General features: G+C 47.3%; 1 protein-coding gene across 2 annotated transcripts in view; it reads left to right on the top strand.

The window, feature by feature from the left end:
• The window catches only part of ATG4B (autophagy related 4B cysteine peptidase), a 432,299-nt gene that overhangs the window by 61,608 nt on the left and 355,375 nt on the right, over positions 1–15,316 (top strand). For both annotated transcript variants that reach the window (XM_078665678.1, XM_078665677.1), the window contains one exon: positions 9,059–9,157. In XM_078665678.1, coding sequence (XP_078521804.1) covers positions 9,059–9,157 — 99 coding nt within the window. The remainder of the gene's footprint in view (positions 1–9,058; positions 9,158–15,316) is intronic.

Below are 15,316 nucleotides of genomic sequence, written 5' to 3'. Positions count from 1 at the left end.
TGACTAGGGTTAGACGCCGGCCTCCCAGCTTGGTGAGTGCGATCTAGAATGATCTCCCTCTCCCCAAGCTCCGAAGCAGCGTGGCGGAAAAAGCAAACCACCCAGTCCTCCAATTTCCCACCATCCACCTGAAGTGGCACATCTTTAATACGAATGTTCGACTGCCTCGAGCGGTTTTCAAGGTCTTTCAGACAGAGGTGGAGTTCCTCGTTGCAATCCCTGAGGTCCAGTAGCTCTCGTACCTGTTTCGTGAGATCGTCATCTCAGCAGTCACCTGCTTGCTCAAGTGAGTCCATACGATCTCCAATTTCTTGGATGTCTGTGTTAAGTTGTTTGATGTCTGAATGACGTGTTGCCTGAGTGCCGCAAAGCCTTCCCTAAGCATGCCAAAGAGTTGCACTTGGAAGCCACGTTTGATCGGCTCTTTCATCTGTTCGCTCACTGACGTAACCTCTCCGGAGGTTGTGACAGCGGCTGCTCAGGCCCCTGAGCTTCTTTTCTTTTAGAGCTTTGCTTCTGCAGGAGATCTTTGATCGTGGGCTCCTTTCTCGCCCGGTGGGTTGACATCTTGGTGGGCCGCTCATTTATAGGTCTGAGAGAGCTGGTTAGGGAACAGGGCCGGCCCGGTTCTTACCTATGAGTTCAGGCAGTGTGAGTTCCCTCTCCCACGTTCCTACGCCTCACTGGTTGGGTCCCCGGGTGCCTCCTGCCGCCCTGGGCAAAGACCAAGCAAGCCGCCACAGGTTGCCCCCGCGGGCTGCTATTCTCCACCACTGTGCACGCGGGTGCGGTTTAAGTGACCACAGGAGCAGCAGACCAGCTAGGCGCCCAAGTCCCAGATCCACAAGTGTGCCAATGTTCCGGCGCGCCCCCCCTTCCCCCAGGACCCCTTGCGTTAGTCAAGGCCCAGGCCCTGCAGTCCAAGCCCAGGCCGACCCTGGTAGTTCTGCGGTTGTGACTTGACCCTCTTTGTCTCAGAGCTCGGTGTCAGACTGTCTCCTTGGGTACTTGCTTGAAGTTGGGCCCAATGTTCCAAGTACGGCCTGTAGCACAAAATGGCCGCGGCGCCACTCAATCCGCCACAGAGCTCCAACTCAGGCTCATGCAATCTCTTCTTTAGTCTGACGCCGCTGCAGGTCACCGCCTCCCTTGCGTATAATATAGCCAGTCTTGAATGCAGCCCGCGGATCAGCCCCAAAGTTCCACCACGATAGATGCTGAGGGGGCACTCCACTCTACCCCCTCCGCCCTTCCTTCGCTCACTCTTCCCGCTTGTCCACGGCCTCACCTTAACGGGCCAGGCATGTCTCCAATCTGGCCCTCTCTATGTGTGCAGAACTCTTCTACATTTCAGGCCTTGTAGACAAATTAGTAATGTTCTGTTCGAGGCATGTGGGCTGCTGAATTTATATCTATGTATAGATCGCCGCCTAGTGTTGGGTCTGGATGATTGCACATTGTTGTCCTGGAAGAGTCTTCGAAGTATCACGAGATAGGTGGCTCCTCCCTGGACTACAGTGCGCATTGGCATCCCCTCCATGCTCAGATTGTTTTTTTCCGCCATTGGGCTCGGATGTACTTCTTAACTCCCGTTCGGAATCTGTAATAGTTACTCTTTTATCGAGTCCAAAAGGCCTTAGGAGCGTCGGTATTGTCTTTCGTTTGGTGCCTTTCAGCTTTCCCGTACTTTTCACTCGACTTCGGAAGACTTTTTAGTCTTCGACGCCAAAGGCCGATCGACGATGGAACGGAGCCCGTTCAAGCGATGCCCCGTCTGTAACTCTAAATATCCCCACATCGACGTGCACCCGGTGTGCAACAAATGTCTCTCACCGGACCACGACGAGGCCAGCTGTATGGCCTGTTCGAAGTTCAGGTCGAAGAAAACTCTCCGCCTTCGATGCGCTGCACGACAGTTGGCGTGTGAATCGGCACCAGACCCTGAAAACATCTTCGGGGGTGATGACAGCAAAAAAGGGCAGGAAGACGACCCGGAACATTCGGACCCCGTGTCGGAGCAAGACTCCACCTATAACGAGGACGAGGAACAACTCTACGTCCAAGATGAAGACATCATCGAGGTAGGAGACGACGCACTACCCCTTGGAGCCGTCGACGACGACTCAAGCGAGGAGCTAGGCCCAACCGCAGTAGCGGGGCCTCATACAGACACGTCCACGGCTCAGGTCGAGGCATCACCGGAAGGCCTTAGCCAAGATCTACAACCCCGTTCTCTAGTCCCGCTTCAAGGCCCGACTAAGAACATTTCAGAAGAGCCATCGGTCCAAAAACCACTCCTAGTGGAGAAAACGAAACAAAAAGCAAAAGACCCAAAATCGAAACCGAAACTGTTGGAAACAGCCTTCGGCTCGAAGACTTTGGAACCGTCCAAGTCAATAAGGGTGCTCCACCCCTCGGAGTCGACAGGGGGTGTCGACCCGAAGATCAGAGCGACAAAAACTGTGTCTGCCGTTAAACACGTCACACTCACGTCGGCGTCGACATCGAATCCCACCTCCAAAGATGGCGACCCTTCAAAAGCACTCAAGGCCAAAAAGGCCGTCGATCCGAAGGTCCAGAAGCCGCAACTGGTCAAATCCTCCGAGCCGAGAACAACCGGCAGCTCAAAGGACCAGGCCTCCCGACACCAGCGCCCCCGCTCCGCGGCAACGCGTCGAATCGACGAAGTTGCACAAGCATGCGGCCCAATCGGAGTCCGTCGGCTCGAAGTCCAAGTCTTTGACGCAAATCGGTCCGTCACCGATGCCTTCAACGCCTATCAAGTTCGGACTCCCCCCAACGGCAAGACCTAAGGCTATGCACCTCCAATCAACTACCGACTCATCCAAGTCTGCGTCAGTAGCTGCACCCGACCACCCTCGGACCGATGATGTTCAGTTTCAGCCTCCAAGCTACGACGAACAGTCAAAGTTGTACATTGACTTGGAATCAGGCAGGCTCACCGTTCACAAACGGAAAATCAGACCTGAAACACCTATGTAGCCATACAAAATACCACTCAAGAAAAAGAGAGATTCCACTACCTCTCCAATTCTTTTTGAGCCTATACACACTTATAGGCAAAGATATTCCTACTCACCCACTGCAGTCACTGAGGATGTCGAGGAAGGGGACAATGAGGAGCAGTATAACTACCCTATGGACACAGATCAAGATGAGTCCCAGACATGGGCTCACACTGTTGACCCTGATGAACCTCACACCACCCCTGACACTCAGTCATATGCGGTCAAAACTTTCCCTGCTGAGGACACTGCGGCGTTCAACGCACTCATTGAAAGGGCGGCGCATAACCATGACGTGGATATGCACGCTGACCATGTGGAGGAGGACTTCCTTTTTGATACATTCTCCACATCTGAGCGATCAGTAAAAACTCTACCTATGCTCAAGGGTTTGCTCAAACATGCAAGTGACATTTTTAAGGAGCCCACTAAAGCACGGGTGGTGAACCCAAGAATTGAACGGAAGTATCGGCCTGCGCCTGTGGACCCTACTTACATCAAGGGCCATCTCCCACTGGACTCCTTAGTGGTGGCTAATGCTCGCAAGAGAGCGAACTCACAAACAACGGGTGATGCTCCTCCTCCGAACAAAGAATCAAAAATCTTTGAAGCCTCTGGAAAACGTGTGGCTGCTCAGGCAGCCAATATTTGGAGGATCTCCAATACACAGGCCCTGTTAGCAAGATATGACAGGGCACATTATGACACTTTAGAGCAACTCCTTCAACACCTTCCAGATACTTATAAGGAGGGAGCAGAGATGCTTATACAAGAGGGCAAGTTAATCTCCAACGCGTCCATTAAGTGCGCGTTGGATGCAGCCGACACAGCAGCTAGGGCCATTAACACTAGCGTTATGCTAAGGAGGCATGCCTGGCTCCGCATCTCTGGATTTAAGTCAGAAATCCAAACTAACCTGCTCAATCAGCCAGTAAACCCTGACTTCCTTTTTGGTCCAGAAGTAGACACCACTCTTGAGAAGATTAAAAAAGACACTGAAACTGCGAAATACATGGGGGCTCTGCAGTCTCAGCAGTTCAGGGGCGGTTTCTTTCGTCGCTCCGGTAACAGGGGAGCCTCATGAGGACAAGCATCACAACAAGCCCAATACAACAAGGGGGCCACGCAATCCACCTATACCAAGACCAATAGAGGTGGATACCGTGGAAACAGCACCAAAGGCAGAGGTCGTGGAAACAATAATGCAAGATCCTCCGCCACTAACAAGCAGTGACGTCTTGTCACTGCCCCCCGCCCATACAACACCGGTCGGGGGGAGACTCCAGCAGTTCCTGCCAGTCTGGGAAAGCATAACAGACAGGTGGGTGAGACAAATTATACAACATGGCTATTGTCTAGAGCTCACTTCCACTCCACCCAACATACCCCCAAGGCACCGTCCTATGTCCACAGAGCACATGCACTTATTGCAGCAGGAGGTCATCTCCATGCTGCAAAAAGGGGCCATAGAGATCGTGCCCGTAGAACAGCAAGGAACAGGGGTGTACTCTCTGTACTTTTTAATCCCAAAAAAAGACAGATCCCTCAGGCCCATCCTAGACCTCAGGCCCCTAAACCACTATATCCTATCAGAACACTTTCACATGCTCACGTTACAGCAAGTTCTGCCGTTGCTCAGGCAAGGAGATTTCCTAGCAACCTTAGATCTGAAGGATGCCTACTTCCACATTCCCACTCACCCCAGTCACAGGAAATATCTCAGGTTCACCATCAACAACCAGCATTACCAGTTCAAGGTCCTGCCTTTCGGGGTCACGACTGCCCCCAGAGTGTTTACAAAGTGTTTGGCGACAGTGGCCGCGCATCTTCGGAGGCAGCCCATCCACGTCTATCCGTATCTGGACGACTGGCTAGTACAAGCAAAGTCGGGCCAGCAGTGTGCCAACCACATGTCCCAAACACTACACCTCCTACACAGTCTGAGTTTTTCTCTCAATTACCCAAAGTCTCATCTGCAGCCTGCACACGTACAGCAGTACCTAGGTGCAGAGATAAACACGCTCGCTGCCACAGCTCACCCCAACTGAGCGAGAGTCAACAGCATGCAGGTGCTGATTCAGAGATTCAGCCCACAACAATCACTCCCAGCACAGGTGTTCATGCAGCTAATTGGCATGATGGCCTCCTGCATCTTTATAGTCCCTCACGCGAGGCTACACATGCGTCCGCTTCAGGAATGCTTAGCACGCCAGTGGAACCTGGCTCAAGAACAGCTAAAAGACCTAGTGTTGGTGACCGGTCGTGCATACAACTCTCTGCATTGGTGGAACACACAAAACCTTTGCAGGGGACGACCGTTCCAAGAGCCTGTACCACAAATAGTACTGACAACGGACGCATCTCTCCAGGGCTGGGGGGCGCATGTCCTCCATTATACAGTGCAGGGACTATGGACACCGCAAAGCAGAAAATGCACATCAACCTACTGGAACTGATGGCAATCTTCATGGCGATGAAGGCATTCAAGTTGCATCTCTGCAACAAAGTCGTGCTGATCTGGACGGACAACATGACTGCGATGTATTACATCCAGAAGCAGGGGGGGGACACACTCTCCACAATTGTCACACCTAGCGCAGTGCATGTGGAAGTGGGACATTCAGAGGAACATGTTCCTCATGGCGGAGCACCTCCCGGGCAGGGACAACCAGATGGCGCACCTGCTCAGCAGACACAGCCATCAAATGCACGAGTGGGAGATGCACCCCTCGGTGCTCCAACCATACTTCCAGCGGTGGGGTCATCCAGAGATAGACCTATTCGCCACACACGAAAACGCAAAATGCCGCACCTTCGCCGCCAGGTTCCCACACCTGCAGTCTCAGGGCAATGCGATATGGATGAACTGGTCGAACAGATTTGCGTACGCCTTTCCTCTGGCTCCACTCATACCGCTAGTGGCACGCAAACTGAGACAACACTCCATGACGCTCATCCTGGTTGCTCCAACGTGGGCGAGGCAGGCGTGGTACACCACGTTCCTAGAACTTTCCGTGGGTCCCCACGAGCGCCTCAGACTCACACCCAGTCTCCTCACTCAGAGCCATGGAGATATTCAGCACCCGGATCCTTAGCAGTTGAGCCTTGCAATATGGCTCCTGAAGTCATAGAGTTTGGCTACTTAAACCTGCCCCCTGACTGCATGGACATCATAAAGGAGGCTAGGCGTCCTACCACAAGGGCCTGCTACGCGGCCAAATGGAAGCGCTTTGTTATTTATTGCTCCAATAATAACATAAATCCGCTGGATGCTTCCACGCAAAACATCATAAGTTACTTGCTGCACCTATACAAGTGTAATCTAGCGTATAGTTCCATCAGGATACATTTAGCGGCAATGGCAGCTTATCTTCAAAATAGACAGCACCTATCCCTTTTTAGAGTGCCAGCCATTAAAGCTTTTATGGAGGGACTGAAAAGGGTCATTCCTCCAAGACACCCGCCTTCGCCTGTCTGGAACCTCAACATAGTCCTAACCAGGCTCATGGGCCCACCATTTGAACCTCTTCACTCTTGTGAGATACAATTTCTCACGTGGAAAGTGGCTTTTCTGGTGGCAATTACATCGCTAAGACGAGTTAGCGAACTGCAAGCGCTCACTATTCAGGAGCCTTTCATTCAAATACATGCTAATAGGGTTGTGCTGCGCACCAACCCTAAATTTATGCCCAAGGTAGTGTCACAGTTCCGCATCAACCAAACTATTGAACTACCTGTATTCTTCCCAAATCCTGATTCAGTGGCAGACAGAGCACTGCACACACTAGATGTCAAGAGGGCTCTCTTGTATTACATAGACAGGACTAAGGATTTCAGAAAAACTAAACAACTATTTGTTGCCTTCTCTCCACAGCACAAAGGCAACCCAATTTCAAAATCAGGCATAGCCAGGTGGATTGTTAAATGCATCCAAATCTGTTATCAAAAGACTAAACGCACGTTAACAGGTCCCCCAAAAGCGCATTCCACACGCAAGTTGGGGGCTTCCATGGCTTTCCTAGGTAACATCCCTCTAGAGGACATATGTAGAGCAGCCACATGGACCACCATACACACATTCACCAAACACTACTGCGTGAATGTACACTCTAAACAGCCAGCTGCTGTAGGTCAGGCTGTTCTCAGAACTCTTTTTCAGACTGCTGCAGCTGGCACGGGTAACCGTCGCTAAGGAGGGTACTACTATTTATTCTATGCATAGATATAATTTCAGCAGCCCACATGCCTCGAATGGAATATGCTACTTACCAGTATGCATCTGTTCTTGGCATGTAGGGTTGCTGACATTTATATCGCCCGCCCTCCTCCCCGGTGCCTGTCACAGCTGTAGCATTCAGAATTAACATAATTAATCTCACGTATGGTCATCACTTACTATATCACACTCCATCTCTGCCACAATGGCGAAAAACAATCTGAGCATGGAGGGGATGCCCATGCGCACTGTAGTACAGGGAGGAGCCACCTATCTCGTGATACTTCGAAGACTCTTCTAGGACAACAATGTGCAATCATCCGGACCCAACACTAGGCGGCGATCTATGCATAGATACAAATGTCAGAAGCCCTACATGCCAAGAACAGATGCATACTGGTAAGTAGCATATTCCTTCTCTCACCTATTACATAACTGTCCGAATCACTGACCCTGCCAAGTGTTTATCCTGGTGATATGATACACACTGATAACGAACCACGTGTTGGCTGTTATCCTACAGCCGACTGTCATCCTTGGTTGCAAATCAATAGCCTATTGACCAATGCTTGGCAACAAATAAACTGCCAGTCAGCTTGTTTCAATTTGTGGAGTGGCGAGTCATACCTTCATCAGTGCTTACAATTAGTAAGTGAATAAGTAAGTGTATTATTGCTCGGTTACTTTAAACCATTGCAAACAGTTAAAACATAATTAAAACAACTTACTCAAAAGTACAGTATCCATTAAAAGAGCAAGCTATTCCAATTACACAATGTTTCAGTACCAGCTGTAAGGGAAGGTTGTCATAATTGTATGCTATTAGAATTCACAGACCAACGACAATGGCAGGCTGTACTGCATAAAGAGGAGAGGCCCACGGCAAGGAGTGATCCAGAGGTGCGTGCTTATACTATGGTGAATCGTTCTGTCCCCATCCAGGGAAAAGATCCTATGGAAGAGCCTTTGTCAGTATCGCCCTTCCCCCTGGCATGGGTAAGTTCATTGGCCACAGCGGGAAATAATTCAAATGAGGTGAGCAAATCAAAGCAGGTAAAGTGGAGGGAGTCGTGAGGAAGTTATGAAGAGCAGACAGGCCCCAGTGGTTTATCAAGTGACACCATCTTCCCTTCCATTCTCACTAGGTGGCATATCAGCTGCGGATCTGGAGGGGCAAAGCATGCCAACACTACCTGCGTATGTGTGCAAATGCCTCTTTGGTTGAGGGATGCTTTTAGGAGCAGTCTACGATCGTCAATTAGCTCTTCTTTACAAGTGTATATTAAGTGCAACAGATCTTGAGAATAGGACGAAACGCATGTTGGCTGTTATCCTATTGAAGGCTGTCACCCTTGTTTGCAAATCAATAGTTTGTCAACCAATAATTGGGACCAAGTAAACTGCCAGTCACCTTGTCCCCATTTTTGGACTCATTCGTTATCAATGCTTACAATTAATATTTGTGTGCTCCAATATCATCTTGTATGATTGCTTATTAGCAGAAACCTTTGTTCGACGCTACATTCATACCTGGTAGTAGCATAATGTCTGAAATTGTAGAGCTCCTATTTCAAGTCAACTACATTGTATTTATAAAATGTATTCAGCCATAACACTTGCCTAAGTTTTTCGTGTTGGGGACGTGCAATAATTGATAAAACCACTGCTACCGATGTAAATAGGTTCTTGAGGAGAGGATGGAATTGATCTTAACATGTTACGGAAGTTCTGGTTGTGTGCTGTGGCACAGGATGTGTTTTTTATGTCTGTTTACCAAGTTGAACGTCTGTTTATTGCGTCTTTTTGATTCTTTTAGGTGGGATGGGTCCATCCTCAGACACAGGCTGGGGCTGCATGCTTCGCTGCGGGCAGATGATCTTTGCACAGGCTTTGGTATGTCGTCATCTGGGGCGAGGTAAGTAGTTCTCTTCTGTTGCAGTAGGGGTTGGGGTGTTAGAGGGATAGAATCTACACAGGATGTAACTGCCCTTTACATCAAGGAGAAGCTTTTGAAATCCTACTATTGAATGGTGATTACAGAGATGGTGGAGGGGCCACCAGCCCATATTTTACAAGGACAGTCCTGTATGTAGGTATTCTGTCCTTAAAACGTTAAATTCTCAGTTAAGTCCACCATTTGTTCATAATGTTAGGTTTTCTAAAGAGAGTAGATTCAGTTATACCTCATTGCAACTACAGACAAATAATTCTCTTGTTTATTGTCGCAGACCCTGAATTAAAGGTGATGGGTAGAATGCTTTCAAATAGTCTCAGCCACTAGCAGCTTCTCGGGGCCACACTCCAGTCCATCATTTTTTTATCAACTATTCCTCTAGTCAGCGACCTGTTATATTCAAATCATCTTTGTCCTGCATCTTTAGGAACAATTCAGTCAGAGCTGCCAAGCCAGTTCCTCTCTGAATAGGAATACGAGCATCTCCAGATCGTTCTCTGCCTACATCGGCCTTATCAGTGAAACATAACTTGACTTACGGCACAGTGAACGCATAACCCACGTCTGGTCATACCTGTCACACTTTGGGTGTCATACTCGGGAAAACACAAAGTTGAGGGGTAGAATGTTTACAGATAGTCTCAGCCTCTGGATATTGCGTGGGGCAGCAGTTTCTGTCCCTTGTTTTTCACCCATTTTTCAAATACAGACACCAGCCCTGTGAAAATCAGGCTTGTTCCTTCTCCAGTGCCAAGCCAGGCTTACTCTGAACAGAAACACAAGCACTTCTGAATTGACCTAGGCTTCGTCATTGAGATATAGCTTGAGTCCTGTGCCATTGTTGCATTTGTGTTATGTCTGTAAAATTGCCATTCTGTCCAGAATTTCTGTCCTTAAAATTACTTCTCAGTCCAGAATTTTCGTAGTAACTATCCATAATTTGTCTTGATGAAAAGTGGTTACCCTAGATAATGGTGTCATGAGTGCTGGCTCAAAAGTCCTCCTTCGGATGCGTAGGTGACATGAGATTTCTATAGCATAGCAAGACTTCTCTGAAAGCTCGACCAGAAACGAATACATGGCCCTTCATGCAAAAATGGGAGTTGGTGTTGGGGACGGATGTACCATGAGATGAATGGTGCAGATTGTGGAAGGATGTACCAAAGACGATTTAAAATGTGCAGGGTAGAGAAACCTGGTATAAAGTAATATATCACTGGTATTTTATGCCACTAAAACAACAGAAACTTATTATCCCACATATGGATGGTCAGTGATGAAGAGGTTGTGGAGAAGAGGGTTCTGATTTGCATGAATGGTTGAAGAAATTAAACTTCCTTCTCAGGGGTCTCACTAATACCTGATCCTTTTAAACTAACAAAGAAGTTGGCACAGAAGCTGAAATATAAAAAGAACATCTTTATTAAACTCAAATGAGTGAGACTACGTCACACAGAAGCCTTAGCAACTGAATGAGGCAGTCTCTAGAGTACAGAACACTGGGGTCTTATATATGTGAGTGTTACAAACTCAGCATAAAAGTAAGGGGCAGTCCTAGCTCATGCAAGCATGCAAAATGCCTAATATGGACATGCAAGATCTGCCAAATATTAGCCAATAGGAAAACATTCAAAACAAGGCATCATGTAACCAGAATGTCCCTCTTGAGTCGTGTTTTTGCCCAACCCCATAAGTCAATCAATGACAGCACCTATAGGTCAATCAGTAATGGCAGAACATGTCTGTATGCTTCAAATGAAAGGTTGTGAAATAGGAAAACACAGGGAGAGAATAGCGAAGGCCAAAAGATAAGATACGGCAAGAGAAGAAGACTAAAGACTAACAGATAGTTGATACAGGGATTAGGTAGTCCAGACAGGAATTAGTTAGGCCGGCTGGTGTCTGAGATTGGTTTCAAAACAAGGACTGAGGGGGTTTTCAACACGTTGCAGTCCAAAGGGCAGAGACACTTCGTTTATCGAGCAGCCTGTGTAAAGGCAACACAAAATGGCGACCGAATACACAATGGAGTTGAAACTGAATTACCTCCTGGTAGACATGCATGAGACTTAAGTTATTCTCGAAAAAAATGCTGAGTTGTATAAAAAAGGTTCCGGGTTTCTGGGTCCCATCTGTTCTCGTCGATGGGGTATTGGGGATTTGACCCAGAAATTATGGTGAGCTTAGGAGGGGAGATTGTACTGTAATACCACTTATTCTTTTGGGCGCTTAACAAGAAATTGTGGCTGGTTAGAAATAAGTAAACGCTCCTGGTGTTTAGTCCTGGGTATGCAAACTGTGGACACTAATGGCAATGGAAATGTTATCACACAAGGTACCTTGGAGGAAAACTGACTTTCTCTGCTAAGCTGGGTGCAAACTGTCAGATTGCACTAACCTTGGACTCGTGATCCATTAGGAGCAATGTACTCTCCCATCTCTAACTGTATCCATCAGTGACTACATGAACTAGACTATATGAACAAGTGATCAGGGAAAAGGGGGTTGGGATAAGAGAGAAAACTGAGACACTGGATACCACCAATCTGACTCATCGCTCTGGCTGGGCACTGAGATCTATAATGCATAGTGGGTAGTCTAATGGCAAGAAGAGATGTCTTTAGTAATTGGCCACAGCAATCTTGGACTAGGTTGTAATGAAGAATGGCTATACCTTTGTGATATCTCTGTGTAATCAGCCCTCCGTGCTTTGATATGGAACTTGTTATTCTTGAAACTAAACATATAAGAGGGGAATATCTTAAATATGTGTTCATCAGCTCTCCCTTTATGACCTGGATAACTTTCATCAAATTTCGTTACTACACACTGTAGTTGGAAGGTGTGTTAAAGTTTCTACTTGTTCTGTGTCACTGCAAAGTCATTTACAAGTATTAATAGCCTGTAATTCAGATTCATGAATTCCTTCTATTCTATCTCTATATAGCCCTAAGTGATAACGACATCCTACAGTCTTAGGAAAGTTAAAATGAACTCACATAGTTGAACATTCATTTTCTTTACACTACTCAACTTTCAGAATACTACCATGTAATTCCAGTGTCCTTTAAGCGACTTCTGAATGAAGCAACAGTTATGTTCCAAGGAAATTAAGATCCGCATAGCAAAGTCATGGATGTAGAAAACATAAAATCACGATTGTCTTGCAATATAATTTTGAGCCATAAGTAAACTTCTACCTTGAAATCCTGGGTTGCCTTCTATCTACAAATACGCCTCCTGGGTTGCCTTGTATCTACAAATAAGCCTTCTAGGAAATGTATTTTGTTGGGGTGTTGTCCTGTAGTGTGTTCACCACACAGCAAGCCCCGTCTCCAGACAGTGCCAACACTCTGCAAGGGGCGCCTGTCATTCCTTCGCTGAGTTGGAATTAGTGCAAAAGGGTTTGCAGTATTGTTTCCCCTTGCTTGACGAGTCTTAAATGGTAAACCCTGCTCCTGCCATGCTTCCCGACACAAACTTACATCTCCTTGCAAGGCTGATATTGTGCCCTCTTCCATTCATGCTCCCGGTTAAGTTGTTTATTTTGGTGGTGAGGCTTCAGTCAGCTATGAGCACAACTTAAGCTGTTTAGCTTTAGACCCTTTGGCACTGTGTGATATTTTAGAGCTGATTGGGCCATTAGCACAGATTGAATGGTTTCAGTTTTACCGATGCAGTTTGCAGTGCCAAGTGGGTTGATGCTGTGAGAGTCTGTGTCTAGGGAGCTGTTAGCACAAATATCAAGAAATCTTCAGTCTTTTACAAGACAGACACACTAAGATCTGGATTCAGACCCTGGTGCGGATTCCGAGGAGGCTGACTGTGGATTCTTTGTAAAAAGGCCTATAGTGATTCTATAAAGTTTGTCGATGAAATGTCCCAACATGCTAGTGAAGCAATATATGTTTATTTACAAAATTCAGGTTGTCAGTGTAGTGACTGCAACTCAAAAAAAGCTACAACAAATCTAATATCAACTAGCCTATAGTCAAAAATCCACATTCCATATTCCATTTAAAATTAGGACCCCACATTCATACGTATGTCCTAAATTTCACAGCACATAAGAAACCTCTACACCATGCACTAAACCATTTTCAGAACCATTCAAATTCCCCACATACACCTATCATGTAACTCCAAAAAGAACAGAACTACCAACTAATTATCCAGTATGTAATCTGCAGAACTAGGTGTAACCCGCCTTCTCATACAATCTGTACCCAAGTTTTCACCATATTACCATTACTACCTGTAACACACCTACTCCTCCTAAATGACGCACATTTTGTGTTGTTCACCGTTCTTGCAGCATTGTTACTAGAGGTACACCAAAAAGTCTTGATGCCTCAATATGTTTTTTTAAAACATTACATTTTAATGAATATTTTTTCAAATTTATCATGGATTTCATATTTTTGTTACAGGCTTTCTGCTTCCCACTGCCAGGCAGAGTCTCTCTATCCAATAGCATTCTATTTACCCATTTATGTTCTTCATCACATTATGTTGCGTATACTGGTATATCTACTCTTCCTTTTAGTGTGGGCTTTCTAGAATTGCATCCCCTCTCTCTGCAATATGCACTTTCCAGTTGACCTCGCCCATTTTAATCCATCACCACTGTTGGACCTGGGGTTACCAGTCCACATAGGGTAGCCTAGCACAGAGAAGTTAAGTCTAAACACAGAGGCTAATTGTATACGGCTTGCATCACACCATTAACAGTAACTCAGTGCGCATCCACCATAAAAAGAATGATTCTACACCAAGTTGGAAAAATACGGTTTGCTTTATAAAAGTTCTCTTAGTTACTCTTTCTCTTAGCAGGTTCAAAATTCAGAACAATCAATTAAACTCCATCTACTTCTTTTCTTACATCTGTGAGGTTTCAATTTTCGTTTTTATCATTGTTTTATACAGTGGAAGGCTTTTCAGTAATTGTTCTTATACCTTTACTTTTTCTTGTTATTAATTTCACAGTTCAGTCAAGTTGTGCAACTACATTCACGGTTTCAAAAGTGAAAGCTGTCAGGTACTTTACCCAAGGGAACTCAGGGTCAACAATTTGCTTGACGTCACAACAAGTCGGCAAACCTTTCCCCACTGGCATACATGAAGAATGACTCAATCAGCTGTTTGATTGAAAGAGAACAGGCAGGTTATACCAATCATTTAATTCTGTCTTACATATACCCCTCTCTTGTAGATAAGACCCTGTTTCTCACAAACACACAGCCTTGCCCCCGGGGATCCCCTCCGGTATTTCTCTCTGAGTTCTGTCTTTCTTATCTCCTGTCTCAGCCCTATTGCCCTTTTCTCCAATAGCTGTGGGACAACGGTCTGGTATGTCCCTTTTTACAATAGTCACTCTTGTTCAAGTAACACTGGAGCGAGCTTGTCCAGTCCTTAGAGAATATCGCTGAAAAAGTCTACGTTCTAGTCTCTGTCAACCCCAGCCGGTCCAGTACTGACTAGTTCTCTGGTTTGCCGGCGATTATGGGCCAGTCACGTTTGTTCCTGCCGCCCCCCCTTTCCCGGCTTACTTGGCAATATTGTGCTGCCTTCGAGTCCTGGATACCGCCCGTTCTTTGCCCTTGATCAGCGGCTGTCTCCGCTGTTGCCCGGAATGACCCGCTTTCCTCTTTTCTTCTATCAGGGGGTCGGGCGTTCTTCACCGCGCTGCTCTCAGCGGCGTTCGGCCGACTTCCGCAGGCTCCCTCACGCCGACTCCACCCACGGCGAGCTCCGCCTTCGCCCGGCCTCTTCCGGCGACTTCGCACCTCCTCCGTCGTCACTGGAGTCCCGCCTCTGGAGCTCTTCGGCTGCCCCGGCTGTTCCCCGCTCTCAGGAAGGACGAGGGGGGGGCCTCACCTCCACAGACGGACTGTCAGGCAGCGGATCGGGGCCCCCGCGCGGTAGGCTTTGCCTCTGTTGAACCAGGTCCGGATCCCACACAGCGCGCCAGCAAGGGGGGCTGACCTCACAACTCCGCCAGCTAGTTCTCCTCCGGTAGTGACCGGAGGAATCGAGTAATTCGCTGTGGTCGTTACAACTTCAGGATTAGTTTCTCCTCAGTCCTCACTCCTTACTGGGCATTTAGAGTTAAGAAGGGGG

Source organism: Lissotriton helveticus, chromosome 11, assembly GCF_964261635.1.
Source record: "Lissotriton helveticus chromosome 11, aLisHel1.1, whole genome shotgun sequence".
In the NCBI taxonomy this organism is placed as follows: Eukaryota; Metazoa; Chordata; class Amphibia; order Caudata; family Salamandridae; genus Lissotriton; species Lissotriton helveticus.
This window is presented reverse-complemented; position numbering and strand designations above follow the sequence as displayed.